General features: G+C 39.5%; 3 protein-coding genes across 4 annotated transcripts; 2 read left to right on the top strand and 1 right to left on the bottom strand.

The window, feature by feature from the left end:
* Positions 1-3,494: 3,494 nt before the first annotated feature.
* Positions 3,495-7,014, top strand: LOC145482221 (ubiquitin carboxyl-terminal hydrolase 48-like). The gene is made up of 8 exons (XM_081460844.1): positions 3,495-3,510; positions 3,829-3,873; positions 4,072-4,133; positions 4,211-4,283; positions 5,369-5,494; positions 5,757-5,799; positions 6,699-6,728; positions 6,884-7,014. Exons 5-8 carry the CDS (start codon positions 5,372-5,374, stop codon positions 6,907-6,909), a joined length of 222 nt encoding a protein of 73 aa, XP_081316970.1. The 5' UTR covers positions 3,495-3,510; positions 3,829-3,873; positions 4,072-4,133; positions 4,211-4,283; positions 5,369-5,371; the 3' UTR covers positions 6,910-7,014.
* An 89-nt stretch (positions 7,015-7,103) lies between these two features.
* On the bottom strand, positions 7,104-25,159 carry LOC145482213 (ATP-dependent RNA helicase DDX19A-like). Of its 2 annotated transcripts, none has more exons than XM_081460834.1 (12): positions 23,594-25,159; positions 17,414-17,482; positions 15,964-16,039; positions 15,519-15,604; positions 14,914-15,074; positions 13,507-13,599; positions 12,193-12,295; positions 11,826-11,940; positions 11,552-11,729; positions 10,739-10,976; positions 10,031-10,207; positions 7,104-9,242 (listed from the first exon to the last, which is right to left on the bottom strand). In XM_081460834.1, exons 2-12 carry the CDS (start codon positions 17,414-17,416, stop codon positions 9,009-9,011), a joined length of 1,464 nt encoding a protein of 487 aa, XP_081316960.1. In that variant the 5' UTR covers positions 17,417-17,482; positions 23,594-25,159; the 3' UTR covers positions 7,104-9,008. The 2 variants fall into 2 exon arrangements, with proteins under 2 accessions (XP_081316960.1, XP_081316961.1); XM_081460835.1 differs by having other exon boundaries at positions 15,528-15,604; positions 23,594-25,158.
* Positions 20,419-22,671, top strand: LOC145480498 (uncharacterized). The gene has a single exon (XM_081458742.1). It carries the CDS (start codon positions 21,187-21,189, stop codon positions 22,669-22,671), a length of 1,485 nt encoding a protein of 494 aa, XP_081314868.1. The 5' UTR covers positions 20,419-21,186.
* Positions 25,160-25,512: the final 353 nt, after the last annotated feature.

The raw sequence follows: 25,512 nt of genomic DNA, 5'->3' as shown, positions 1-25,512 counted from the left end.
CCCTGATGAAAAGGAACATTTCCTACAACTACGGAAGCTTTTTACAAAATAGATGAAAAAATTTGGTCAGGTTTAGGAGTACGGTTAGGGTAAGGGTTACCTCACTTAGCGTTAGGGTTAGGGCAAGGGCTAGGATTAGGGTTAGGCTTAGGCTTAGGGTTAGGCTTAGGCTTAGGGTTAGGTTTTAGGGTTAGACTTAGGCTTAGGGCTAGGGCTAGGGTTAGAGCGAGGGTTAGGTTTAGGGTCAGGTGTTAGGCTTAGGCTTAGGCTTAGGGTCAGCATATCAGTTGAGAAAGAGAAATATATATTTGTTTGAAAGGAGAAAATAAAAGCACTTGACGTTTTTTTCGGTAAGTGGCAATTAAAAATGTTTGCTTTAGTTAAGAACTGGCAGCTAGAAGTTATTGAGGTCATTTAAGGTAGCCAAACATAGGATTTTACACTTCGAGAACGAAACAGTTCTATTTGTTTATAAATTCGTTAGAAAAACTACAGGCATAAGCTGCTGGGTGCTTGAACGCCATAACAAGTCTTCGTTTGACTAATAACGTGATAAATATATGAACATTTAGCCTAAAAAGCTACACCGGAAATAGCTTCACATTGTTGAGCAACACCAATAGAGTTTACGCTCCATTGCCTGGTCACATGACTAGTTATTATTTCAAAACTTTGTACCCTGTTTGAGTGGAAAAAACAACTGATAGTGAGTAAGACTAGTAATTTTTCAATTTCTTTTACAAAGAACTTTTTATAGCGTGTTTTAAATTTTGCCTATTCTGCATTAAATCCGTGCAATGTTAGGAAATAGGTCACGTGACAATATTAAAGTATTCATAAAATCTTTTAAAAACGGGTTAGTTAATGTTGTATCGTATTATCAACATTTCCTTTACCTAAGCAACACGTCGACAGCAAATTGGCGTAAAAGTTCTTTTGCAAACTGGCTTATTTACAAAAATGTGTTTTGTGACGTCATGACCACGAAACGTGCCATCCGACACTGAACATCACTTTAAACCCTTGATATGATAAAATATAACTTATTCTTTCCAAAACACCTAGCACAGTAGTTTTCTTTTTTGATAAAATGGGCTTTTGGAAACATTTATGTTTTCTGCTGGGGGTCTTGGAATAGCCTCAAACACCAGTTTCTGTACGTTTGTGCAAACTTATCTGCCAGAAAGATGGTTCAGAATAAGAATTTCACTCTGTAACTGATTTTAGGTCACTGTTTAAGCACAATGAACTATAGAAACTCACATTTAAACATCCAGAAGGTGAACCAAATAAGGCAGAAAAAGTGATGATCCGGATTTCCAAGTCCAGTCCACATTCTCAACTCCTAGAATTACTATTCTTGGTTTTCACCAGTCATGTGATCAAAACTAAAAATCGTAACCATTCAATAAATAAATTCAAGAATCTAGGATATGATAGATGATTGCTATATAAACAAACTCGCCAAGAATCAGGTTTCTGCTGTTGTTCATTCGCCCGTTATTCGCAGAAGCGTGTCATCCAAATTTATAGAGCTTTGTATGGAGACGCCATGTTTGTGCCCTTCGGAGGGGCACAAACATGGCGACCGTAAAATAACAAAAACATCCGTCCTTGAATTTTGCTATTGAAACGAACATTTTTACTCTAGTGCTCCGACACATTGAAATAAATGCTTCTTCTAGTGCAAGCACCGTTTATTTAACAAAAACTAAAGCGATAACTCATCTTTTGACCTACGCGACAGTCTTTTCTGGCCGCCATTTTCATGTCACACAACGCAAAAGCTTGGAGTGCTCTGTTACAAAAAGAAGAACTCTGTCGAGCTAAAACATTGCCAAACGTCACGTTCCTACAGGGCCTTTTATCTGATGAAACTAAAACCTCAGAAGGAAGGATAATTTCTAATTTTGGAATATGACTACGTCACATGAAAACCAAGAATAGTCCGGTAGCGTTAATTCTAATCATCAAGCCGGCTACCTTGGTGTAAAATTTGTTCGTTACTTTGTCTTTTCCTTGTTTTCTCCATGGGCAGAAAACCCTTCTTCGGCTATTTTCAACTCTGAGAAATCTACAGAATTTCGAAGTTCAGAATTTTGCTACGTCGAAAATCACCTCGCCAACGAGTTCGTGTAGGTCGCTATTTTGCACTGTTTGTGATAATTATCTCAATCCCGGGGAAAGCTTTTAGACAGAGCAATCCAAGGGGTCATTCGTTTCCTCAAATATGCTATAGTCTTGACTTTGCTTGTTCTGGTTCCTGGCTAACAGCAGCCTTTATTTTCACATACATCTTGTAATACATTATGGGTAACTATACTGTTGTGACACGGAATGCACCTTCCCGCCAAGTCTAAAACCAGGTCAAAACATTCATACTTTCATAGGCCCGGTACCTACTACTTGTCATGTAACTCGCCAAAATACCTTTTTTTGTGCCCTTGAAGTGACCTGCTTTTAGACCTGCTCTGTTTTGGCCTGACACAGTCGCAAATCAAGTTTCCATCTTTTAGCGCTTACCAGCACTCTTGGAATCGCCAACCGCCGCAAACATTCAGTTCTTCGAATGCTGCATGTCAAGTTACCGATCGCCAGACTTATAGTTGCCACAGGTCAGGGAACGGTCAGGGGAAAAAGATTCTTCAAGGTCAAGGAAAAGTGCGGGAATCAGTTTTATTTTGAGTCCGGGAAAATTGACATTTTGAAGAAAAGTCAGGGAACATTGAAATAATTTAACACTGCTGAGTTAATACCATCGAAGGCTGGAAGAAACATTTGGGTCATTGTGATCTCAACGATGTTTTCCCTCAATGAAGAAGGAAAATTTGTTGAAAAATTATCAGTCTTAATGAACAAGTGGAAAGAACAGTTTGTATTTATTTGGTCAGGGAAATTTGATTTTTATCAGGGAAAAGTCAGGGAACTTTGAAAAGTGATTTCTAAGCGTATATCCACGTTAAATAAAGCATTCATTCATTCATGTCTGTGGCAACCATGAACTGGGAAAGGTAACGTGTGTGCCATCGTGTGAGAAAGACAGGTAAAACGATGGGAACTTTTAAGTCAGCCATTGATCCAAAAAAATAGTAACGAGGCTTCTTTTTGTTCTTGAATTTGACCGAAATAAAAAAAAAACAGTATTTACCAACATGCGACCACTCATCGCTCACGCACGCACGCACGGTTCCTCGCACGCAAACAAGCGTGCGTGTGTGGCACTACATATATATAGGTCATCAGACAAGGTCAATTGTTTTTTGGGACTCTCGGCCAGGAAGAGGTTGAACGTGTGCGGTCTGTTAGTCAGACAATCGAAGGTTGCTTTATCGGTTCAACATGTAACCCGCAAGGAATGTCCCACAGAGTTTGTGGGGTTTATTCCCCAGAGCCTCGTGCTGGGCTGAATTTTAATATATCGAAATTGGTCTATTATCGTTATGGAACAATCTACGTGCGCAAAATAACAAAGGATCACACCGAGAAGGCATACAGCAAGCCTTGAACGATGTAAGCATTGTCTTTCTGTTTTTCTCTAGTCCTTTTTCAGCTCTTGAAATGCCTGGGTTAGAACATTACACTTTCCCTTCAATTCAGGACAATAGTTCAATCAAACCTTGTTGGTACGCTTCGGCGGCATATCAAGCGAGTTTGTTTGAACCATGGTTCCTATTTGGTGAGACGTAGTTGAGCCAAAATACCCATGGCGAGACCAAACGAGCTTGATATGCCGCCGAAGCGTACCAAAAAGGTACGTTTAGGAGTCCAAAAGTGCTATTTACAGTAGATTTAGTAATTGCCGCTGTCATTTACGCTGTTTGTCAACAGAGTACCTCGAGCAAAGATTGCTATTCGTTCGATCCAGATTTCCAGGTTGGTGTCCAACAAACTACCATGATCTTGATTACATTACCTGGTAGTTATGTGTCACAATTTTAGAGCTTAGCAACATTTTGCACTGCTAGAAGTAAAGCAGAACACTGTGAGCTTGAAAGTATCATAACCTAGGCCACCGCGCCTTCAAACATGTGCATATCACGTGCATCTCACCAGTCCACTCTCTATTTGCAGACACCACCGAACAATAAGAAACCAAAGCTGAATCGTGATAGTCGAGCCCGTCGAAGTTCCAGGTATTTACAGTTTTTGTTTTATTTTTTCCCCTTTGCTACTCTTTATGGGATATTCAGTATTTCTTTGCCCGTTACAGGCACCGTAAACAGCGCGGAGAAGTCTCACTGACTGTTGGATCAACCGAGACTTTACGAGATGTCAAATTACAGGTAACAATCGTGAACTTCTGTTTTGTGGCATCGGCATGTTATTTCTCAACAAACAATAGCAAGGCACTGTCAAACAGACAGGTGATGAGAATAAAGAAAATCATCAACTGCTCGTCCGCGGAATTTTGTGACAAAACAAAACATAACTCAATCAGTGAGGAACATTCTTAATCTTTTTTTATTATGTGGTATAATATCTACAACCGCATAACTCCATCATGCTTGGAACATATAATCCAAAGGAAAGAGTTTAAGGATGACCTCCGTCATCAACATCGTGTTGACATACAACGTTTTGAAACTTATTATATGAAAAACTCTATTTCTCACAGAGGATCCATTGTTTAGAATATTTTAGAACCATCCGCTGCCAGCGCTAGGGACTACGCCGAGAGAGCAAAAAAGTCTCACGCCCTCAGAAACTTGAACTTTAATGAAGAGTCACCGCAAATGGGCCGTCCCCAAATTGACAGGGATTTCGTCTTTTATTAAATCTATTCATATCTTTTATTGTACATATCTTACTTTTTATTGTCTACATTCAGTTTTAATAATTTTTAATAATTTTTAATTTTTAATATTTTATTATTTTATTAACATTATTTACACGGCCCCATAAGCTATATTAGCTTTAAAACCCACCGTGTTTAAGTAAAAGATGTTGTTGATGTTGTTGTTGGTGGTGGTGTTTCTTGTATTGTCTCTCTCTCTGTTATGTCTTCTGCATCTACGTCACGGTTTGCCCATCTTGATAAGTTTAGTTCGTCGTTTGTAATCCGTGTTAATCTTCTCCATCCTTAAACATCCTTTTTCCTTTATGGTTTATTGTCATCTCTGTGGTGTTTTTCTCTCTTAGTAAACTTCTATTTTCAGGTTTCCTTCAATTTAAATGTAATTTTTTGCGTGTCCAAAATAACTCAAAATACCGTGACTGAGTTCCTTAAACTGATCTTCGTGTGCACTTTACGTCGTGCGTGACATTCTGTCACGCCTGTACTCTCATCGCGCGCGTCATCGTTTTGGCTACGCGAAATAGGAGGCAGCCAAATCATCAGGATATCTTGTAACGCGCCCCTTTTTTTCAGCTGATGAAGAGTTTTTCTGTGATGCCCATGGATCAACATCTCACGTTAAATGGCGTGCCTCTCTCAAACAATGACGCGACGCTTATAACTTTGGGAATCAAGCCAGGATCTTTATTGCTATTACAGGTTTGTCTTAAGCTAAGTAGAGGAGGAGCATTACTTCTTCGGTGACCAATACCTGTTGATGTACCCCAACAGGTTTGGAGAACGACAACTTGTCGTCGGAGCTGGCACTACAAATAAAGTATGGCAGAAAGTGGGGAGAATTCACCATAATCAAAATCACGGGTTCGGTTTAACTACATACTCGGCTATTTACGATGCTAATTGATAAAATCTAGATCGTTCTGCTAAAGCTTTTAATTTTAAGTGCTGAACTCTGTTGCAGATTGATGAACCACAGGGAGCCATCTCACAGGACGCTCTACCAGGTAAGCAAATTTGCGCCGTGATTTTCCTTGTCGACAAACTTAATACTTCCCCATGATATTAACCTCTTACTAACCGAGCGCGAGGGCCGCACTGGAGAATGTTGGCCCGAGGTCGTTTCAGTACGGACTGTGCGCAGCGAGGTCCGTACAAAAACGACCGAGGGCCAATATTCAAAAGTACGGCTCAAGCAAGCTAAGTTAGCAAGGATTTTATTATATGGCACTCGGGTCGTGCTTGTTTATTGAATTTGCCAGTTTCTCAAACCAAACAATTCACGAAACGGTCCGTATGGCAAAATCCCGACCAAGAAAGAACCAATCAGAACGCTCGAATTTACTTAAGGACGCCTTGCCATGTAATATTCGCTGATATTTCGTTTCGTTATTCATTTCTTTAATCATCCTTAGAACTGTTTTCTACCTGAAACTAGATTGCAACTCGTACTCTTTTCCTCTGCGAACGGAAGTTGCCACGTCAGTTCATTCGCCGTCGGAAAATATTCCGAGATCGAAAATGAGAATCAGGTTTACGACTGTTATCTAATGGCGGAACATGCACTGCTATTGGCTAACTTTTGTAACAATACCGGAGTAGTTTTCAATTTTTTGTCCAATCAAAACATAGTAATAGCGTACCTCCAAAATTGTCTCGCCAGTTTTTATTACTTCATCTCGCTAATCAGAAAAACCTTCCAGCTCCGCCAAGTGTTGTAAATATTCCGATTAAATAATCGTTTCCCGGTTTCCGTCAGCCACTTTCGTGTAGTATTCGGAAACCGAGTGGACAAAGTACACAAAAGAAAAAAGCTCTCGATTCAGTGCAGGCTACATTAACAGCTCAACTTTCATATGAGGTTTATCCTACATCATAACTTTTTTACTTTTCTTCCTTTTAACAGTCAGCAATGCCCCTGAAGAAGGTTTCAAAGGTATGCTCCGATGAGATGCAAAATTTCCAAATCTGTGTTGACGGTATTTAACTACGTCTTAGTTTTGCACATAGTATGTTTTGCAGTCGCATTGTGTAATTTTTTTTATTGAGACTTTAACCTAATGAAATCACCATTTGAATTTTGATTTTCAGGGACTGGTTTACTTGGTCACTCGTAGAAGATACAAATGATCACAACTGGCTAGAACACAACGATAATTGGGTGCAAAGCCGGCTCAGTTATGAGAGACAGAGTAAAATTATTCGTTGAATTTCAAAAAAAACACGTCTTTTAAAATGTCTTTTATGCTAACGGGGCTTAATTGCCTCCTGAGTTAACCAATCGGAACACACCTTGGCTCTTAGAGTAAAACTTGACTAGGCGTCACTTGTGACCCAGAAACAACGAACTTAATGCCGTCACGCAATCACGTAGTCCATATGAGGGAAAACGCGTTGTGTAACGACTCTTGGAGACTGGCGCCAAGTTCACATGTAAAGTTAAGACAAAGTTAAGACACGAGTACAGGCAGCACGTCGCACAGAATCATTCATGGTTTTTTTGTTAAAAATGAACTCTAAATGTGTACAGTAATAATTTATCATGTGAAATAGAGAACAAAAGTTTAGTTCACCAATGTATACAGTGAAAAAATAAAGTATTTCAAACTGGTGATCAGAGACTTTAGGGTTGAACGCTATATGGCACGGGGGATTCCGGGACATCTAGTAATAGAGTGGAGCAGTACTCCGGGCAGCCGGTCGGAGATAATGTCCAAGAAATTCCCAGAGTATATTAGCCTGCGTTGCAGACGGAAATTTCCCTGTAAATAACCCGCGGTAACCCACGTTAGACAGCATCTGCGACGCAAGCTAAGAGTACACGAGAACCAGAAAGGAGGGGAAGATCACAACGTGCATAAGGTGGATGAAGATTTATTAATTATCAACGATAATAAACATTGTGAAATTTGGTTTTAACAACAAAGTATACCACGTTGATCGCCAAGATAACGGGCTACAGTCATAAATACGGATGCTTCTTTATCGTTTCATTCTTGGAACAAAACGAACTATCAGTGAACAAAACTCAAATAGTAGCAAATGACAAGCATGCATTTAAAATCGCCGCAGCAAAAATTTCAAAGTACATGTAGCCTAATGAACGATTGCTCATTTAACAAACCTAAACAAATTTATTTAAACAACCTCGTTCCCAGGGTCTCTCATCTTACCGCCCCCTGGAGCGAGCGAAGAGAGACCCTGGTTGGGTCTGGTCACGTGTCTCCCAGAATCTGGGAGATGACAATTAAATTAAGTAAGATGAGAGACCCTGGGAACGAGGTTGTTATTTAAAGTGCCTATGAAGTAAAAAATAAGTGATGCTTATTTGAAAGGCTTTTCAAAGTAAAGAAGAATGGTGTTTCCCTTTTTGCAATATCTTTTTTCGTTCTAGAGATATTTACGTTTTTGTATTATGCAAATGAGGAAAGTGATGACGTCATAGGTGGTTCCATTTGAACAGTAAAACACTGAATCAAGAATATCTCTAGAAATATTGGAGCAGTGTTCTTCAAACTTGGCACCACAAATGTGCATCACAAAAGAAACAGAATGACTCCTTCTGTGTTGTTGCCATGGCAACACTTTTGGCTCCAGTCTCTTTCTGTGAAAAACAAAATATGCCAATTTGCAACCCTTCGAAAAGGGACAGAGGGCCTTGCTCGGAACACACATGATTCCCATGTTGTCTTAACTCTCCCCATTAGATTGTTGGGAGTGGATGATCCTTGTTTAAGATAAAATCTGGTAATGTTGGTTTTAATTAAAACAGGACCAGCGGCATAACTGTTGTCATGGCGATGGCACAACGGGTGTTATTTTGTTTCTTTTGTGATGTACATTTCTGGTGCCAAGTTTAAAGAACACTGCTTTAATATTTCTAGAGATTTTCTTGATCGAGTGTTGAACTGTTTTAGTGGAACCACCTATGACGTCATCACTTATAATACAAAAACGTGAATATCTCTAAAACGAAAAAAGATATTCCAAAAACGAAAACGCCATTCGTCTTCACTTTGAAAAGCCTTTCAAATCAGCAGCAATTACTTTTTACTTCATAGGCAATTTAAACTTCTGTCGAGATTGAGATCGAAATAACAGAGAGATGGATAGATGGATCTTTCTAGTCACATGATGTACTAGAGCTTAACATTCTAAAGTTTTAAAATAAGTTCGATGTCTTGTAGCTGAAATACCACTTGAAATAGTGACCATATTACGCTAGTTTCTCCAATGCGTCAACATCATTGGTCTCCAAATGTAATATTTTCTTTCCAAAGTGGTCTTGGATTTTCTTCATGATCCCCATCGACCGCTGACCATCAATAAAGTTCACTGCAATGCCGCTCTTGCCAAACCTGCCGGTCCGGCCAATCCTGTGCAGGTATGTTTTGAAATCTGGTTTGCCTGTGGGCTCAACGGGCATGTCGTAGTTTACCACAACTGTTACCTGCAATAAGCAACCATATGACTATCATATTTATCTAAAATGATATATAATTGATCGTTAAGCAAAGCAAGATGTCGTCCGAAGTCATCCACGACCCCTTCGCTACCCCTCTCTCCCTCTTTCGACGGGAGAGGGAGAGAGGGGCCGGGAACGACATTGGACGTCTAAGAATCGGGCTAAGCAAGAGGACGCCTTTATATAGTGCGCCCCCATTCTTCCCTCACCCACAAGAAGCCACACACTTCTTCAGAACCTATACACAATTCCATTTTAATAGCTCTCGGTATCATAGTTCTACTGTTTTAAGGGCTACGTTCATTGCATCTGTTTTTTGTTCATTATTGCCTTCTCGAACAATCCTGTTAAGCCGTTGGAGAGGTACATGGCGCCTCCTCGCCCATATCTGGGACAGAATGATACTGGTTTCGCCCCATGGCGAGTTCGCCCCCACTATAAAATTTCAATTTCGAGTTCGCCCCAAAATGTTGTGTTCGTATTTACGTAGTTGTTATCGAGTTAGTAAACGTTTTCGAAGAACCATTTCAGTCTACGTACATTTGACACGCTTAGATGATGATTGTTCGCTTGTTGCAGCCGGCGCGCATATAGCAACAAAGTCAAACGGGTACCGGTCATCTCGCCACCACCAGGGAGTCTCTGTATGCGACTCGACCTAGTTGGGGGCGAACTCGATCAAGTTGAATCGATGTGGGAGAGAACTCGGTGGGGGCGAACTCGCCATGGGGCGAAACCGGCAGCTACCGATCAGATCCACGCGCGTTATTTACCTGCTCGACATCTAAGCCCCAAAGGGGCATATCTGTGAGGAGCAGCCTCTCTTTGCCGTCACGGAATCTGTTGAACACAGCTATACGCTGCTCCCCTGTCATCTCGCCTGATAAGAGCGCCACTGCATGTCCATCCTCTGTCATTTTCTGCGCCAACCACGAGGCTGCCTTACGAGTCTGAAATAACAGAAAAACAACTGTCATAGAGAAAATAAACGAAATAAAGTCATGAAATATCAGCTGTGGTGGGAACTATGGTCGGGATCACCCTGTACCCGATTGTTTTAATGACTGTTATCCTCAAATTAAAGTTGGGTTGTACCCCTAAGAATAAAAAATATTATAATATTTAGAGAGGAAGCCACATCAGCCTTAGCTGATTTTCATGCAGGTCCTCTATCCTGGTTTAATTGGAATTTGGATTGTTGGTTTTTGTGGAGGAAGGAAAAGCGAAGAACCCGGAGAAAAACCCTTGGAGCAAGGCAAGAACCAACAACAAACTCAACCCACATATGGCACCGGGCCAGAATCGAACCCGGGCCACATTGGTGGGTGACAAGTGCTCTCACCACTCTGCTATCCCTGCTCCCCCAATGATTACAAAAACCTGACTCACTGTAAGGTAACGGAAATTGACTCAGCCCTGGTTTGACAAACTTAAGTAGTACCGAAACTAATGGCCTTTTACAACAAGGAAGATGTTCTTACATGACAAAATACAATGCACTGTCCTATAGACACAACTCCATACATGTTGGAGAGGGCCTGGAACTTGTCTTCTTTATCACGACACACCACGTAAAACTGTTTGATGTTATCCAGGCTCTCCTCTTCCCGGCGAAGTCGAATGATGAGTGGATCAGGCACGACTGATTTTGCAAACTTCATCACCTCTTCATCATAAGTTGTAGAGAACAGCAGCATTTGACAATCTTTTGGTAATGTCCTGTGTGGGAAAAGAAGCAGAAGTATAAAACTCTCATGCGCTATAACCCATCAACGATTTTTCTCACATGCAATTTAACAAATTGACGTCAGTTTTTCATGCATCTGTCCTGTTATTGATCATGAATTTGGTCATAACATTGTCAAAGTAGCTGTGGATCCACATCAGTTTGTCTTTTGCGATAACAAATTGACAAATTGTCCACTCTCGTTCGTTTCCGCACCATATAAATTATAAATTCATGTGTCTGCCCGCTTATTAACAATAAAAATTAACCAATGAGCACGCGAGAATTTCTGCAGTTATCATAAAATTGTCTATGAACATTGGCCAAAGTACTCAGGAAACAGGAAAGAGTGAATGACTGAAACAAACAAGGCAACATTACATCTCCTGGTTGTTATTTACAAATTCTGATCGTGAAAATAATACTAGACAGAACTTGAATTATCCAGGCAACAAAATTTGTTCCCAGATGTAAAGTCTGAATTCCAAATTTTGCAAAAAATGTTTTCCTGAGAAGCACAAGGAAGTGATAATCCCTGAAAGTAACCTTCCAAGAATAGTTTACTGACTTGTAAATTCTGATAGATTGATCTTGATGTCCTTGTAAAGCAATCATGACATCGGCTGCATCCAATACAAACATCTTGATTTTCTTTGAATCAATAACACGGTGTCGTAAAATCCAGTCAAGCAGGGTTCCTGGTGTGCCAAATAATATATGATCTGTCACTCTCTGGCCTCTTGACACTGAAGGGAAACAAAATTCGTAATAAATTACATTAGAAGGAAGATCAGCTTTTGAGACAACTATGGCATATTTGGATGCTGGAGGAAGTTTCTTACCTTTTTCTGCCCTCACTGCATAACCAATCTTAACCTCAGGACAAAACTTCCCCATCTTTTCTGCCATCTGGCCTGTCTGCAATGCCAGCTCATATGTTGGCGAAAGGCAGATCGCCTTATAAAGAAACAACAACAACACAACAGAAGAAGAATCAAGAAACTGTTTCAAGCACATGTAAACAACAACAGCAACAAATAATTATAATAATAATAATAATAATCACTTTTCTGTTGACATTCAAGTGTGTCCATAAAACAACTCTTAGATTACCCTCCCTTACCTCCTCGGCAACTTAACAGTACTGTTTATTTATTGTATGGGTGATTACGATATTATTATCATAATTAAATACTTTTGCAATTTTACCTGTGTGAAGTTTTTTGTTGCATCTACTCTGCAAAGCATGGACAGTACAAAGACTGCTGTTTTTCCTGTTCCAGACTGAGATTGTAATATCATGTTTTTGAATCTAAATATCGATTGAACCAAACAAAACATAAAACCAGTTTAGTTGTTTGGGACTGATCCTTAAAAGGAACATGTTACAGGGCAATTCCACCGTCGTGGACATTACATTCAGACTCAATTTTGAAACTTTAATTTAGTACAGACAAAGGATAAAAAGGAGTTATCCAGTTTTCCATTTATGAACATGTTTGTGCCTACTGACATGTTAAGTGGGCTATACAGTTTTTCCAATTGACCGATTTCTATTAGAAATATAGAGCGAAAAAACACTGTCGCGGACGTTACATAAAAAACAACCACAATATATATTAAGCGCATAGTATTAATTCAAAATTCCTGTGAAGTATCAGGGGATTTTGCATTGTATGAACTGTTCCAAATATATGCAGTTTAGTGATTGTGTGACCCCAAAAAGGCTGATTTCATTTTAACTGACATTTACAATTTTGCAAGGGTACTTGAAATTTGACGTCACATAAATTACAACCAACATCACGGACTTAACGCTATGTGAATCATTGCCAAGTATAGAAGACAAATCAGGTTTTCTGCATGATTCTCAGTCGGCAAGATAGGCAAATACTTTATGTTATTATGAATGAAACTGATTGGCACTTCATGTAAAACCCCTGAAATATCACAGCACAGTTTGGGGGACACAACATGCTTTCTACATCAAGTATAATCTGCATTTGAGCCTGCTTTTTGCATTCTGAGACTGGAAACTTGTGTTGGTCACCAGAATAATAACTTCTTTTGCCAGAAAGTAAAAAAAATGGCAGTTTTGTTAAATTCAGGGTTTCTTTACAGAGTTGGCACAATTACTTATTATTCGCCTAGACAAAGGAAAACATTTAAGGGTCCACTTTTCAAACATTTTTCTACTTCTGTTTTAGTTCCTCACTTTATCAATGGACCATTTGAAATTCCAGAGTAACTAACTGTTTTGAAAATAATAGCAAACCTAAAAGGGTTTAAGAACTGTTAGAAATGTCTATGTTCATCAGAATGGCAGAACCTCTTCTCTTGTTGAAATTTCAGAATAGTTTACAACCCACTTGAAAGCTGCTGTCTTTGTCAAAATGTTTGTTAGATGAAACTAGAGCAAATCTAGAAGGACATATGGTCTTGTGGTGTAATGGTTTAGCTTCTCAGAACCATTTCAAAATGTTTTTACATTCAAGAAGTGTAACATTTTAACACCATACTCACGGGTCTACCAAAAGCTTCAGCAAGGCTGTTTCTTGAATTTTGGATGGTTTGTTGAAGCCCATATCATATAGACCACAGCAAAGCTGTTCTGACCTAAAAAGTTATATACATGGAAAATAAAACAATAAATCAATGCTAAAAATTTATAAAAATGTTCACTGGCTATGTATTAAGTTTAAACATGTGAGCTTTTGGCCGTGTGACTACAGCCTGAGATGGATAAAAATGGAAAAAATGACAACTACATATATACAAAAATAGGTGGGAATAGAAAAAGAATAATATTAAAATGGAAAACTATATATGTAAGTGTCAATGATTAGCTAATTGTTCTTTTTTTAAAAGAACAGAATTCTGATTGGAGAGCGGCTTTAAATTGTTATCTGGCAGTGCATGATTCATTAATTATCAACGATAATAAACATTGTGAAATTTGGTTTTAACAACAAAGTACACCACGTTGATCACGAAGATAACTGGCTACAGTCATAAATACTGATGCTTCTTTATCGTTTCATTCTTGGAACAAAATGAACTATCAGTGAACAAAACTCATATAGTAACAAATGACAAGCATGCATTCAAAATCGCTGCAGCAAAAATTTCAAAGCAGCCTAATGAACGATTGCTCGATTAAGAATTAACCTAAACAAATTTAATTCAACTTCTGTCGAGTTTGAGATCGAACTATAACAGAAAGATGGATAAATGGATCTTTCTAGCCACATGATGTACTAGAGCTAAACATTCTAAAGTTTTAACTGGATGACACTTTCTCGCAGCATGTATGCTTGAACGTGCCGCTGTTTCAATTTCGATCTTTCTGGTTGGTATTTGATATTTTTTTAAGAGTAGCCAAGGCAAACACACTGTAGAAAGAAGTTCGCGGTATCATCAGTTTGACCTTTAAACGTTGAACGAAAAACGACTTGTAACAGAATTCCAAGATTAGAGAACAATCGCACCCGGAGTGTTTAACAAATCACGCTAGATACAGTCGCGACACGGTTCTTAAACAATGCGGACTGTTTCAATACGTTTAACTGAAGCCTTCTTATTCAGCATGGAAAATGAAGCACATGGAAAAAGTTTCAATAACTTTGACAAACTTTTAAAAGATATCTGTAAGCCAATCAAAGGGCTGCTAGCGCTGACAACCGCACGTGCAATTTATTGTCATGTGACTGATTTCTCCACCACCTAGACTAACTTGGTTTTTGATTGGCCAGCTAAAAATAGAACACCCACATAAGAGATCTTGGGTTTAAACTGAGAGAAAGCCCTTTAAAACAACAGATTTCTTTTATGAAATGCACGGTAAACTACTGTATGTCTTGAGTGACTACAGCCTTTAAGATGGATAAAAATGGAAAGTCAAAGGAAGCATAAAATAGTAAGGGTACTTACAGAGGCAATTCTTCAAATGATTTGACTGAGTGAAAAGGTGAACTGGGATCATTTGGCTGCACACCAACATTCTTCTTCATCTGCTCCAGTTTCTTCTTTGGAATTTGCATTTCCTCAGAAGGTGAAGTCCCAGTTGGAGGTCTACTGTTATCTATTTCCAGCTGATTGACCCAATAAAAGAAACTTTTATATCCAAATGTCCTAACAAGCTCTTTGCTTTGAATGGCTTCAAACATGCCATCAGATGACATGATGTGAGACTAACACATGAACTAATGATTGGGAGAAATCTTCACCTCCTGCCGCCCCCTTTCTGCTCAATTCCCATTTGCAGCTCACTTTGCCTGACAGCATAAAGTTCAGTGCTATTAAGTGCACAAAACTCAAACAGGACAACCACCAGGAAGTCTATTCAGAATGCCAAAACATACAGTTGAATTGGAGATTATGTGTGTAAGACTATTTTACAGTGCTTGAACTGGGCCAATTGGAAAACAAATCAGAACTCCTGTTATCAGGCGAAAACTCTTCCTGACCAGTGACATAAGTAAGCCAAACAGCTTAAGTTATAAATAAACACAAGGATGTCCATTTACCATGTGCACAATCATTACCTTGCTTCTCACATCCTCGCCAACGTCCTTGTAGATTGAATGTTTCTGGAAGAATCCTGGCTTCACTCCTTGTATTTCTGGCAAGTGAGATTTAAAATATCAGCAGTGGTCAACAGTGTTAAAATAAATTTATTATACCTCCTAACTCAAATACATTTTCTGATCGGAGCATCTGGAGCGTTATGTTGCTTCGAAATATGGTCATCTGGCATGCTGACAATGTGGGCGGCTCATCTGATTTGTTGATCGCAGGCATATTGTTTGCTGTGTCCATGACTTCAGTGTCAGCAATCTTGTCTTGTACTTTTTATTGATTACTAAACCTGTCAGGGACCAGTTCCTGTGGCCCTCCAAATACAGGAGAACCCTTGCAATATTTCTGAAGCAGGGGTTTATACAGAATATTGCAACCTGTTATTCAGGGCCTCCATCTTACCTTCGTTCTCAAAACCAGCTTCTTGGCCATGGGGTTGAGCTATTCGTCCAGCATCTTCACCTTGCCACAGTAACAACTGTAAGTGAAAACAATATTATAAAGACCCCGCTAAGAAAAACCGAGTGTTTTTTTGCATACGCAATATCTCGAAAACGAAGCAAACTTTAGTGGAAAAACTATGGGACATTGCTTAACATACCTGAACAAAATTGCATGCGAAATATGGAGCGTTTTCGACAAAGTTCACTTTTGAGCAAAATGCGTAGCGCCCTTTTTCAGCCTAGCCCTTCAGATAAACGAAGCCAGGGCCTTTCTTATGATAAACTGAGCCGATCCTTTGTCATAATAAATTGAGGCAAGCCTTTGTTATAAGTCAAAGTCTCACCTCTGTTTATTATAACAAAGGATTGGCTCAATTTGTTATCAATAAGAGCCCGGCTTCGTCTATGTGAAGGGCTCAGTGGAAAAAGGGCGTTACTTAGGTATTTTGCTCAAAAGTGAACTTTAACAAACGCTTCAAATTTCGCACGAGGGTTTTCTTAGGTGTGTTCTGTACATGTTTTTGCTGAAGTTTACATGATTTTCGAGATGTTATGTACGCAAAAAACTTGTATTTGTTGCCACATCAGGACGCGACTGCAAAGATGTTCATTTCACTTAAAATACAGCAAAATGTTGATTTCTTGCAACGCGTAACCTTAAAAAATATTGATTTCAGGTCAAAAACAGTTAAAATGTTGATTTTACGTTAAGGCGCGACCACAAAGATGTTCATTTCACTCAAATTACAGCAAAATGTTAATTTCACGCAACGCACAAGCTAGATAACGTTGATTTCAGCTCAAAGACAGTTAAGAGGTGATTAGTCCAATGTTATTCAGCAGGGTTAGGGCTTCGGTTGTGGTTTGTTTAGGCAACTAGCAACAGTCACCATAGGTTGATTTCGCTACTAAATAGTCAAGTTAATTGTTAGTTCCACTGTAAAAAAAATTAAAGAGATAAAAAATAATAATAATTATAATAATAAAAACCAGGACTCTTGCACCATGTTCAGTCAGCTCATAAACATCAAAACTACCTTGTCAAACTAGGATACAGACAAATCGAATACAGCAATCAATGTGGATGTCATTATAATTCTTCGTCAGATGAGCGAGTTCTGAACTCTTTTGAAACCCATCCACAAAGTCCTCGGCTCAACCATAGCAAACAAAGCATCGGAAATGTCAGAAAAAGGCCAATACAAGAATACCTGTTTCTGTTTGTAGAAAAGCAAAGATGAATGATTGGTGTGACATACATACATCTCTCACTCAACCATTGACCCGATGATAACATACCCCAGACCTGTTGACTACAAGGTATTTTTTTTACAAAAAAATAACTTAAAAATGGCAAAAAGTAGTTTTCTACAGTTTATTAGCTTTACATATATAGACATATAGCATACCATGGTTTTCTCAGTACACAAGAAAGAATTTTCCAGAAGGCACTACTGAAGGTCTTCAACTGTTTGCAACTGCAATGACAATCAAGAAAGTTCATGAAGGGCAGCATTCAGATAGTGTTAGTGACTCACCCGCTTAAAGCAGCATTCAGGATCAGGTAAATGAGGGAAAATCACTTAGTTACCTAGTTCAGGCTGGAGATCCCATGAAAACAGTCACTTTGCCAACTCGCTTAAAGTTAAGCAAGTCGGCAAACTTCAGTGGAATTCTCATTAAATTTAAGCCACCAAACCAGGTAGCTTAAGGTGGCTGAACACAGTTTTTGATACCTGTGTTTCATTCACCTTTCTCTCTAAAACCCTTGATCTCTCGGTCGCCAAAAATGGCAGCAAGCAAGTTAACAACACAAACTTTGATTTTTTTATGGTTAAGCTGACATATGTACCATTGCCATGGCAACACGAATAAAAATAAACAGGCCTTTAAAATCGGTTTTGTTTACTTGTAGAAAATCTAGTCATTAGATTTTCTTTATAATTTGCATGCAACAAGCTTGTAACGATTCTCCCAAGTTAACACCATTTTGCTAATAATTTAACTGAGAGATCTTTAATTATCCCTTGTTGAAGGTTTACTGGAATATCTAGAGTTTCCTTTGTTAAAGTTCAATTATTTTCAATACTCCAGTTACTTATTTCCTAAAGTATTTTCATGCCAAATTTCGTGAAATTCTAATGAGTTGTTCTCAAGAAACAGGCAAGAGTGCAAATTTTCATTCAATAGCAATTTTTTGATTTACTACGCATGTGCTGCATTTAACTGGGTTCTTTCAGTAACAAAGAAAAAGCTGAGAATTGCTGAGCTCTTTGCATCTTTACCTGTTCTAACATATATGTGTGATAAAAGACTAAAGCCATCAATACACTGCATTCAATTATAGGTGATGAGTAAATAAAATGATCGCTCTATTGACAGCATGTTTGTTTTTTGCAAATTCCTTGTGTGCGCACTGAATTGCATCAGCAAAAGCGCATGCAAAAACTGTGTTCGGCCACCCTAAGCGCATTGGTTATAAGTTTCACGAGTTTTCAAGAGTCTTTCGACCGCCAAAGCACACGTATGTGTAGTGAAATTTATTGGGCTTTATGGAGCCATTGGTTTTATTGCAATTCGGCACTTTTCCTTTTCAGGAGAAAGCGATTTGTGGAGTAACGTCTGGCAAGCGATCGATGGTGTGGCCTACCTCTCCATAAGGACAAACTGTACTGAATTGGAGGGTACACTCAATACGCGCTGGTCGTATAATTCCACTTTTATTCTCAACAATTCGCTATTACATTCCCTTGAACCGAGCTCTCCAAAAGGTCTTGCATAACAATTGTGTCATCTCGCTTATTAACCGCGTGGCCATGGGCCGAGCGTGGTTCATGGTTTACCCATGGTTTTTTTTTCAATTTGTAGGTGACCAGACCCAAGCTTCCACTCGGCCAAATTTTGAGTCACACAACCTGTGATATTTACTCGCCAAAAGCTGTTGATACATTAATAAATCTCATCTCCGATACTGACTTTCACGGGAAAAAAATTAAAAACCCAGCGTTCGTCAAAAATTATATTTTTTCAGCAGAAATTTCGCTTGGAACATATACATATTTATATTCGTTTGAATCATCGATGAAATGACCTTTTCCAGATATTTTTTTCTTCAGAGTCAACAAAAACCTCCGATTACAAAATCACGCCGAACCCACACGTTGCAAAAAAATCTCTTCAAAACCCTGATTTCGAAGCGATATATCACTTAAGCGTTAATAGCTACCACACATTGGCAGGCGGTAAATCTATTCCTTAACAATCCAGCTTTATCGTGTTAAAATTTCAGCGAAATCGAACAAAACCAGAATTAATTAGAATTTTTTTGTGACCTCACTCCCCTAACAAAGGAAGCCACTATCGCCCATAGCAACCGAAAAACATGAACATAACAAAGCTGACGTTTCGGCCAAAAAACTCCAGAATTATCACCTGAGAGCTTAAACTTGAATGGGAACATCTTTTTCGAACTTTTTTCAACTGATTTAGATGAAAGACTGGCCTCGGCGGGCTACAAAAAAGACCAGGAGAAAAAACAGAACAAGACAGCAGAACAAACCGATAATATTTCATCATGTGGCTTTCGGCACAAAAACTAAAATACAGCTTACTTCTGGATAAATTCAGCCTTAGAAGCCAGCAACTGGTCCCAAATTACTTTCTGTATCCTTACAAATGTCCTGATTTCCATCTCCGAAAGATTTTGCCCCAATTTTGAGCAAATAAACATTTCGCCAGCGGCAACCGCCATTACGGTGGCTTGCATACTAAATTAGCTAACTTAACAAAATTCTCCCAAGCGGGGGATATAACAAATTTGGTGAGAATCAAAAGTAACACCAATTTTCTGTCACGTTTTCGATCTGTGGTCACTGGAGTGACCAAAATCGATACATCGGTCGGGATAGGGTTTTTTTTATATGACTTGTGTGACTACTTTGCTAGCCCTTTACTCGTGGAAAACACCAATTAAATTTAATCATGACTTTTAAGAAAGAAAGCTGTTGTTAATAGTGTTATTATTGTGTCGTTCATATCGTTCATGCCCATACATATCCCAAAGAAAGTTCTAGATTAAGACCATTACGTCATCGGAGATTTGTCAACGGCTACCACTGATGGTGCAATAATACAGTTTGTGTTGATCAAGTGATGTGATGTCTACAGTAAGAAAAGAATCATCAATGACCGCTTTGGAGTGTGCACTGCGTTCCAACGGTAGTGCTAAGCGCACCGTTAAATTTTTAAAGCGCGGTTATAAGATCTAAAAGATCTTCTTGTTCGATTTCAAATGTCAATCAACGAAAGATCAGTACTAATGTACACATTGTATATCGCATCCGGTAATAATACAGCACTCGACAGCACCGGTCAAAACAACGGTTTCGAATAACTCCACTAAACAGCGCTTTAAGGTGGCTCGATAGGCCAAAAATCGAAAAAAAAGTGTATTTTGTGACTTTGCATTTTATAGTATCTTTAGCCATTGTACTTCAATAGCAGCTCGATATTTTTGCCCTATAGTGCGTAATTTGCCCAAAATTGCGAAGTTTGAGCTTGTTCTTGATCGGTTACTATGGTAACCAATGTTGTTTACGCGTTGTTTTGATGCAAAAAAGGGCGATTTTTCTGCTCTGATTCATCTGTGAGTGCCCTCAAGCGATGGGAAGACTGGTAACAAGTTCAGGCTAAAGCGGGGACATTTCGTTGTGCAATTACACGACATCGTTTTAGACATAAAACGTGGAAGCGACGAAAGCCATTGTTTACAGTTTAGTTCGTGAAATATTCTTAGCGAAACATGCCTCCAACGAAAGTTCACAGTAGAAAAAGAAAAAAGAGAAGATTTACTGGTAACTAGTACACAAAGAAAAGTAATTCTTCAACCGAAGCTGCTTCTGTGTCGAAAGAATCGACCGAGAAAAGCGACGAGTCGAGTGGGGATGAAGAGCACGCGGCGAGAGGCGTGAAGTCCGAAAGCTTCAAATCCTTGCCAGCTTCAGTGCGAAAACTGAAACCACCATCGGATGATTCTTCCGAGGAAAGCTCCGAAAATGAAGGTGAAATCCTGCAAGGCTTTAGAATTGTTGACATCTCTGTTCTTGCCACGGTATTTGAGTCTTTACCTTGCCCTTCTTGTAAACGTGTAGCTCTTTCGCTCGAGGAAGATGAAGATTCCAAAATGGGTCTGGCTTCTCTTCTCATTTTAAAGTGCACTGGAGGTAAATGTTCATTTACTCGCCAATTTTACACTTCTGCTAAAATACAGAATAAACAAGCCTTTGAGGTGAACAGGAGAGCTGTGTTAGCTATGAGAAACATTGGTGTTGGTCACCAAGGACTTGTAAAGTTCACATGTGTCATGAACATGTTGCCACCCATGAATGAGAACGCTTACCGTGACCATGTGAAAGCTGTGCGAGATGCAACCGAATCTGTTGCTAAAGAAAGCATGTCTAAAGCAGCAAATGATGTAAAAGAGTTTTATGAACCCAATGAAGAAGGCTTGTATGACATTGCTGTGTCAGGAGATGGAACGTGGCGAAAGAGAGGATTTTCCTCAGCATATGGCATAGTGACAGCACTTTCCACAGTCACAGGAAAGGCTCTGGACTGCGAGGTTATGTCAAAAGAATGCAGGCAGTGTATGCAATGGAGGGGGAAAGAGAGATCAGCAGAATTTCATGAGTGGTGGGATGGCCATCAACATGAATGTCATGCAAATTTTGAAGGCTCTTCAGGATCAATGGATGCTTCCGGGATTCTGAACATTTTTCAACGGTCTGTTGAGGGCCATGGCATGCGGTACGTGGAGTTCCTTGGAGATGGTGACAGTAAAGCACACAAGCTTTTAGTACAAGAAGCTGTCTATGGAGATGTAGCCATCGAAAAACTTGAATGTGTGGGCCACGTACAGAAGCGTTTGGGTTCACGCCTACGTTCACTCAAAAAGAGACTGGGCAAGACTCCTTTAGCTGACGGCAAACCAATCGGTGGAGCAGGGAGACTGACAGACAAAAGAATAGATAAACTCCAAGTTTATTTTGGAAAGGCCATCAGGCAGAACACCCATAACATAACAGCAATGCAGAATGCAGTGATGGCCATTTGGCATCACAGCAGATCTACGGATGAAAACCCTGATCATGACCTGTGTCCAGAAGGAGAAGACTCCTGGTGTGGGTTCCAAAGGGACATTGCCAAGGGAACAGCAGATTATGCCCACAAAGAGCCCATGAAAGAGGCTGTGGCAAATGCCATCTTGCCAACATTTGAAGCCCTTAGTGAGGAGAGCCTTCTATCAAAGTGCACACACGGTGGAACACAAAACCAAAATGAGAGTGTCAATGGGCTGATTTGGCAGCATGCTACGAAAGAGACCCACTCAAGTCTGCCAACTGTTGAGACTGCAACCTTTTTGGGAGTAGCTCATTTTAATGATGGCTCAACATGCCTTATTTCAGTACTAAAACACCTTGGAATTGTGCCTGGTGTCCACTGCAAGAGGAGTTGCGCAAAGCTAGACAGTGACAGAATTCGTCATTCGCGAAGAAAGAGTGGGGAACTGGCCAAGAAACGGCGAAAGAACATTAGAAAATGGAAAAAGGGTTACACAGATACCCTAGAAGCAAATGAAGGACCCTCCTATGAGGCTGGGGCCTTTTAAGAGACTAAAAAAATTCAAATCCTAGTGGTAATTAAGTGTATCAACTTTAAGTCTTATTTTCTAAAATATGCAAATTTTCATGATTTTGAACACTGGGAACACTGTTTTGTAAAAAGTATTTAAGGTAACGGTGTGAAATTTTCAGAGAACCTATAAGACAGTCAAAGCTGTGAAATGACCCACTCTTGTGTTGATCTGACCATTATTGCAGGAGTTATTAGCAATGAAATTTGGGTAGACCATGGCAAATTTTCCATGTTTCAGTAGCTGGTCATAACTTTAAACATATTTGAGGTTTTTACATGAAAGTGGCTCATTTCACAGTCAACAATATTATATACAAGCTTGCAAAACTTGGACTTTATGCTGTGTTTCTCAGTTGAGATATTTGGTTCCTAAAATACCTTATTTTCAAAGGTTCGGAAATGGGTGTGGCCACATTTGTGGGTGTGGCTCCTTAGGAATTTAAAGAATTCGTCTAAAACTTCGGAACTGCACATTTCAAAGAATACTGTAACTAGATGTGTTACTTAAATGTTGATATTGAGAATATAATTGACCATGGAAATGTTGCAAAAATGACCATTTTCAGCCTATCGAGCCACCTTAAAATCGGCACAAGACAAGTACGCCACACATTTGAAACCGCGGTATCACAGGCAGCTTTCGGGGCTTTTTGGTTCTTTTTCTCGTCGGCAACTTTAGAACCTCCGGAAATATATTTCCAAATTTTTGCCACGATCAGTTTATTCCATTTCTAAACTTACCAGGACAACACGCATTGATCAGAGTGCTGAGAAAGTACGGGAAAACAATTCGCTCGCAACGTCGTCGAGCACGTGGCAGACCGACGATTATTACTTCGATGAAAACATCTATGTAAATACCTTAAACCCCAAGAAAAGACAATGGAGGCACTTACTTTATATTTCAAATAGTTTCTTCTATTGATGAATCTTCGTGAGATCCCTGTAGCTGTCGAGTAAACGTGCCTGTTCTTCTCAGACGTGGTTCTTGGGCGCCGTAGACAGTTGTCCCGTGTTCACCTGATCACCGATGGCTCGAAAATGACCAGCAGTATCACTTTGTACAAAAACATGGGTTATGTAATTATCACTAGGAGGAAGCCACACTTGTCCATGAAGGAGTTGCCAGTAATCGGATACCCGTGTTTGCGTGAAGAACTCTGGGATCGTCAGGGGGCAAATATTGCTAGTCGCCAGAAAATGTACGGCGAAAAGTTGTTTCGAGGTACAAGAAAGCGATTTTTGAGAGAGATCAACGCTTTTTCGCCGTCGTTTTTATCGCGAATGAATTTGGGCAATGTTGATATGAGGAATATGTTAGCTTTTGTTTGAATAACCGTGAAATATGTGATAAAACCAACCGATAAACTCCGTTGCTTGCGTGAGGTTTATTGTGAAACTTACATCGCGTAATGGTCTGAAAATATTACAAAATTAATTTGGTATAAATCGAGAGGAAATAACCCAGTAAGGCCTTTAAAGTTGTGTACAGGCTACTTTTGGTTTATTTGAAAGCTCAGTCTACAAATAATACTGGAAATAAGTCCAGTGGCGATCATTGTACTGTCTGGGGTTGACTTAGTGACAAATGAGTCCGCGCGACTCATGCTGTGTGGCTACTGTGTTGCTCAAGGCCCTTGTTTTGCTTTTACAAGCACGTATTTCAGGGATTTTCCTTTTCTATAACTGATCAAGGGTGGCTCCTTGAATATATCTCTGATTATTTGTATTTAAAAGTGCCATTTGTGCGTGATTATGCTTTCCAAAGTTTGGTATTGACGATTGAGTGAAATTGCGCGACACAAAGGGTAGTAGTTCCTTCTGCAATTTTCGATTTCTGTTTTAAAGCTTCTTTTCTGTCTATATATTTAACTTCTCGGAGTGTCTTTTCTACCATTTGCTCCGGGTAGCCTCTCGAGATCAGGCGTGTGTTGAAATTTTCAATATTCTGTTCAATGTATTTCACAATAAACCTCACGCAAGCAAAAGGGAGTTTATCGGTAAATTTTATCACTTATTTCACGATTATTCAAACAAAAACTTACATTTTCCATGTATCAACATTGCCAAAATCCATGTGCGATAAAACAACGGCGAAAAAGCGTTGATCTCTCCCCAAAACCATGTTTTTGGGCGTCGAAACAACTTTTCGCCATACATTTCCTTCCACCGACTTGCAATGTTTGCCCCCTGACGATCCCAGAGTTCTTTGCGCAAGCACGGGTATCCGATTACTGGCAACTCATTCATTCAAGAAGCCCAATGTTGCCTGTCAGCGCCAATTTATTAGGGCCTGTTTACAAGGAGGGAGGGTTACCCTAGCAAGCGGGTTACCCTAGTAAGCGGGTTACCTTAGCACTCACACTTTCCTCTTTCTTGAGGGTCCACAATAGGGCTCTCAGATCCCGCTTTCCCGCCCATTTTTTTCCTGTTAATCCCACAATCCCACACGTGTTTGGAAATCCCGTTCCCGCCTACTTTCAAGGACGTTTCTGCGTTAATTATTAATTTTTGAAATTAATGATTTATTTAATTATTGACACAAACTTTTTAAAACAAGATATTGCATAAAAGATCACAAAAGAATTCAATGGGTAGCAGATAAGTAAGCACAAATGATTATAACGTTTCTTTCTGTAAACGGTTTACTGTTTTGTTTCCTTTTGTCCACGTATCAGTTAGGCTCGATTACCAGCCGCTGTTCGGGAAAAGATCCCGCGCTCCTCCCCCGAATTCATGGCTGGACTCGTGGACTTGGCATTGTTAATTTCAACCAATAAGAAATCTGCCTGCCTGAATCGAGCAGGCTGCATAA

This window comes from Orbicella franksi, chromosome 3, assembly GCF_964199315.1.
Source record: "Orbicella franksi chromosome 3, jaOrbFran1.1, whole genome shotgun sequence".
NCBI classification, from domain to species: domain Eukaryota; kingdom Metazoa; phylum Cnidaria; class Anthozoa; order Scleractinia; family Merulinidae; genus Orbicella; species Orbicella franksi.
This window is presented reverse-complemented; position numbering and strand designations above follow the sequence as displayed.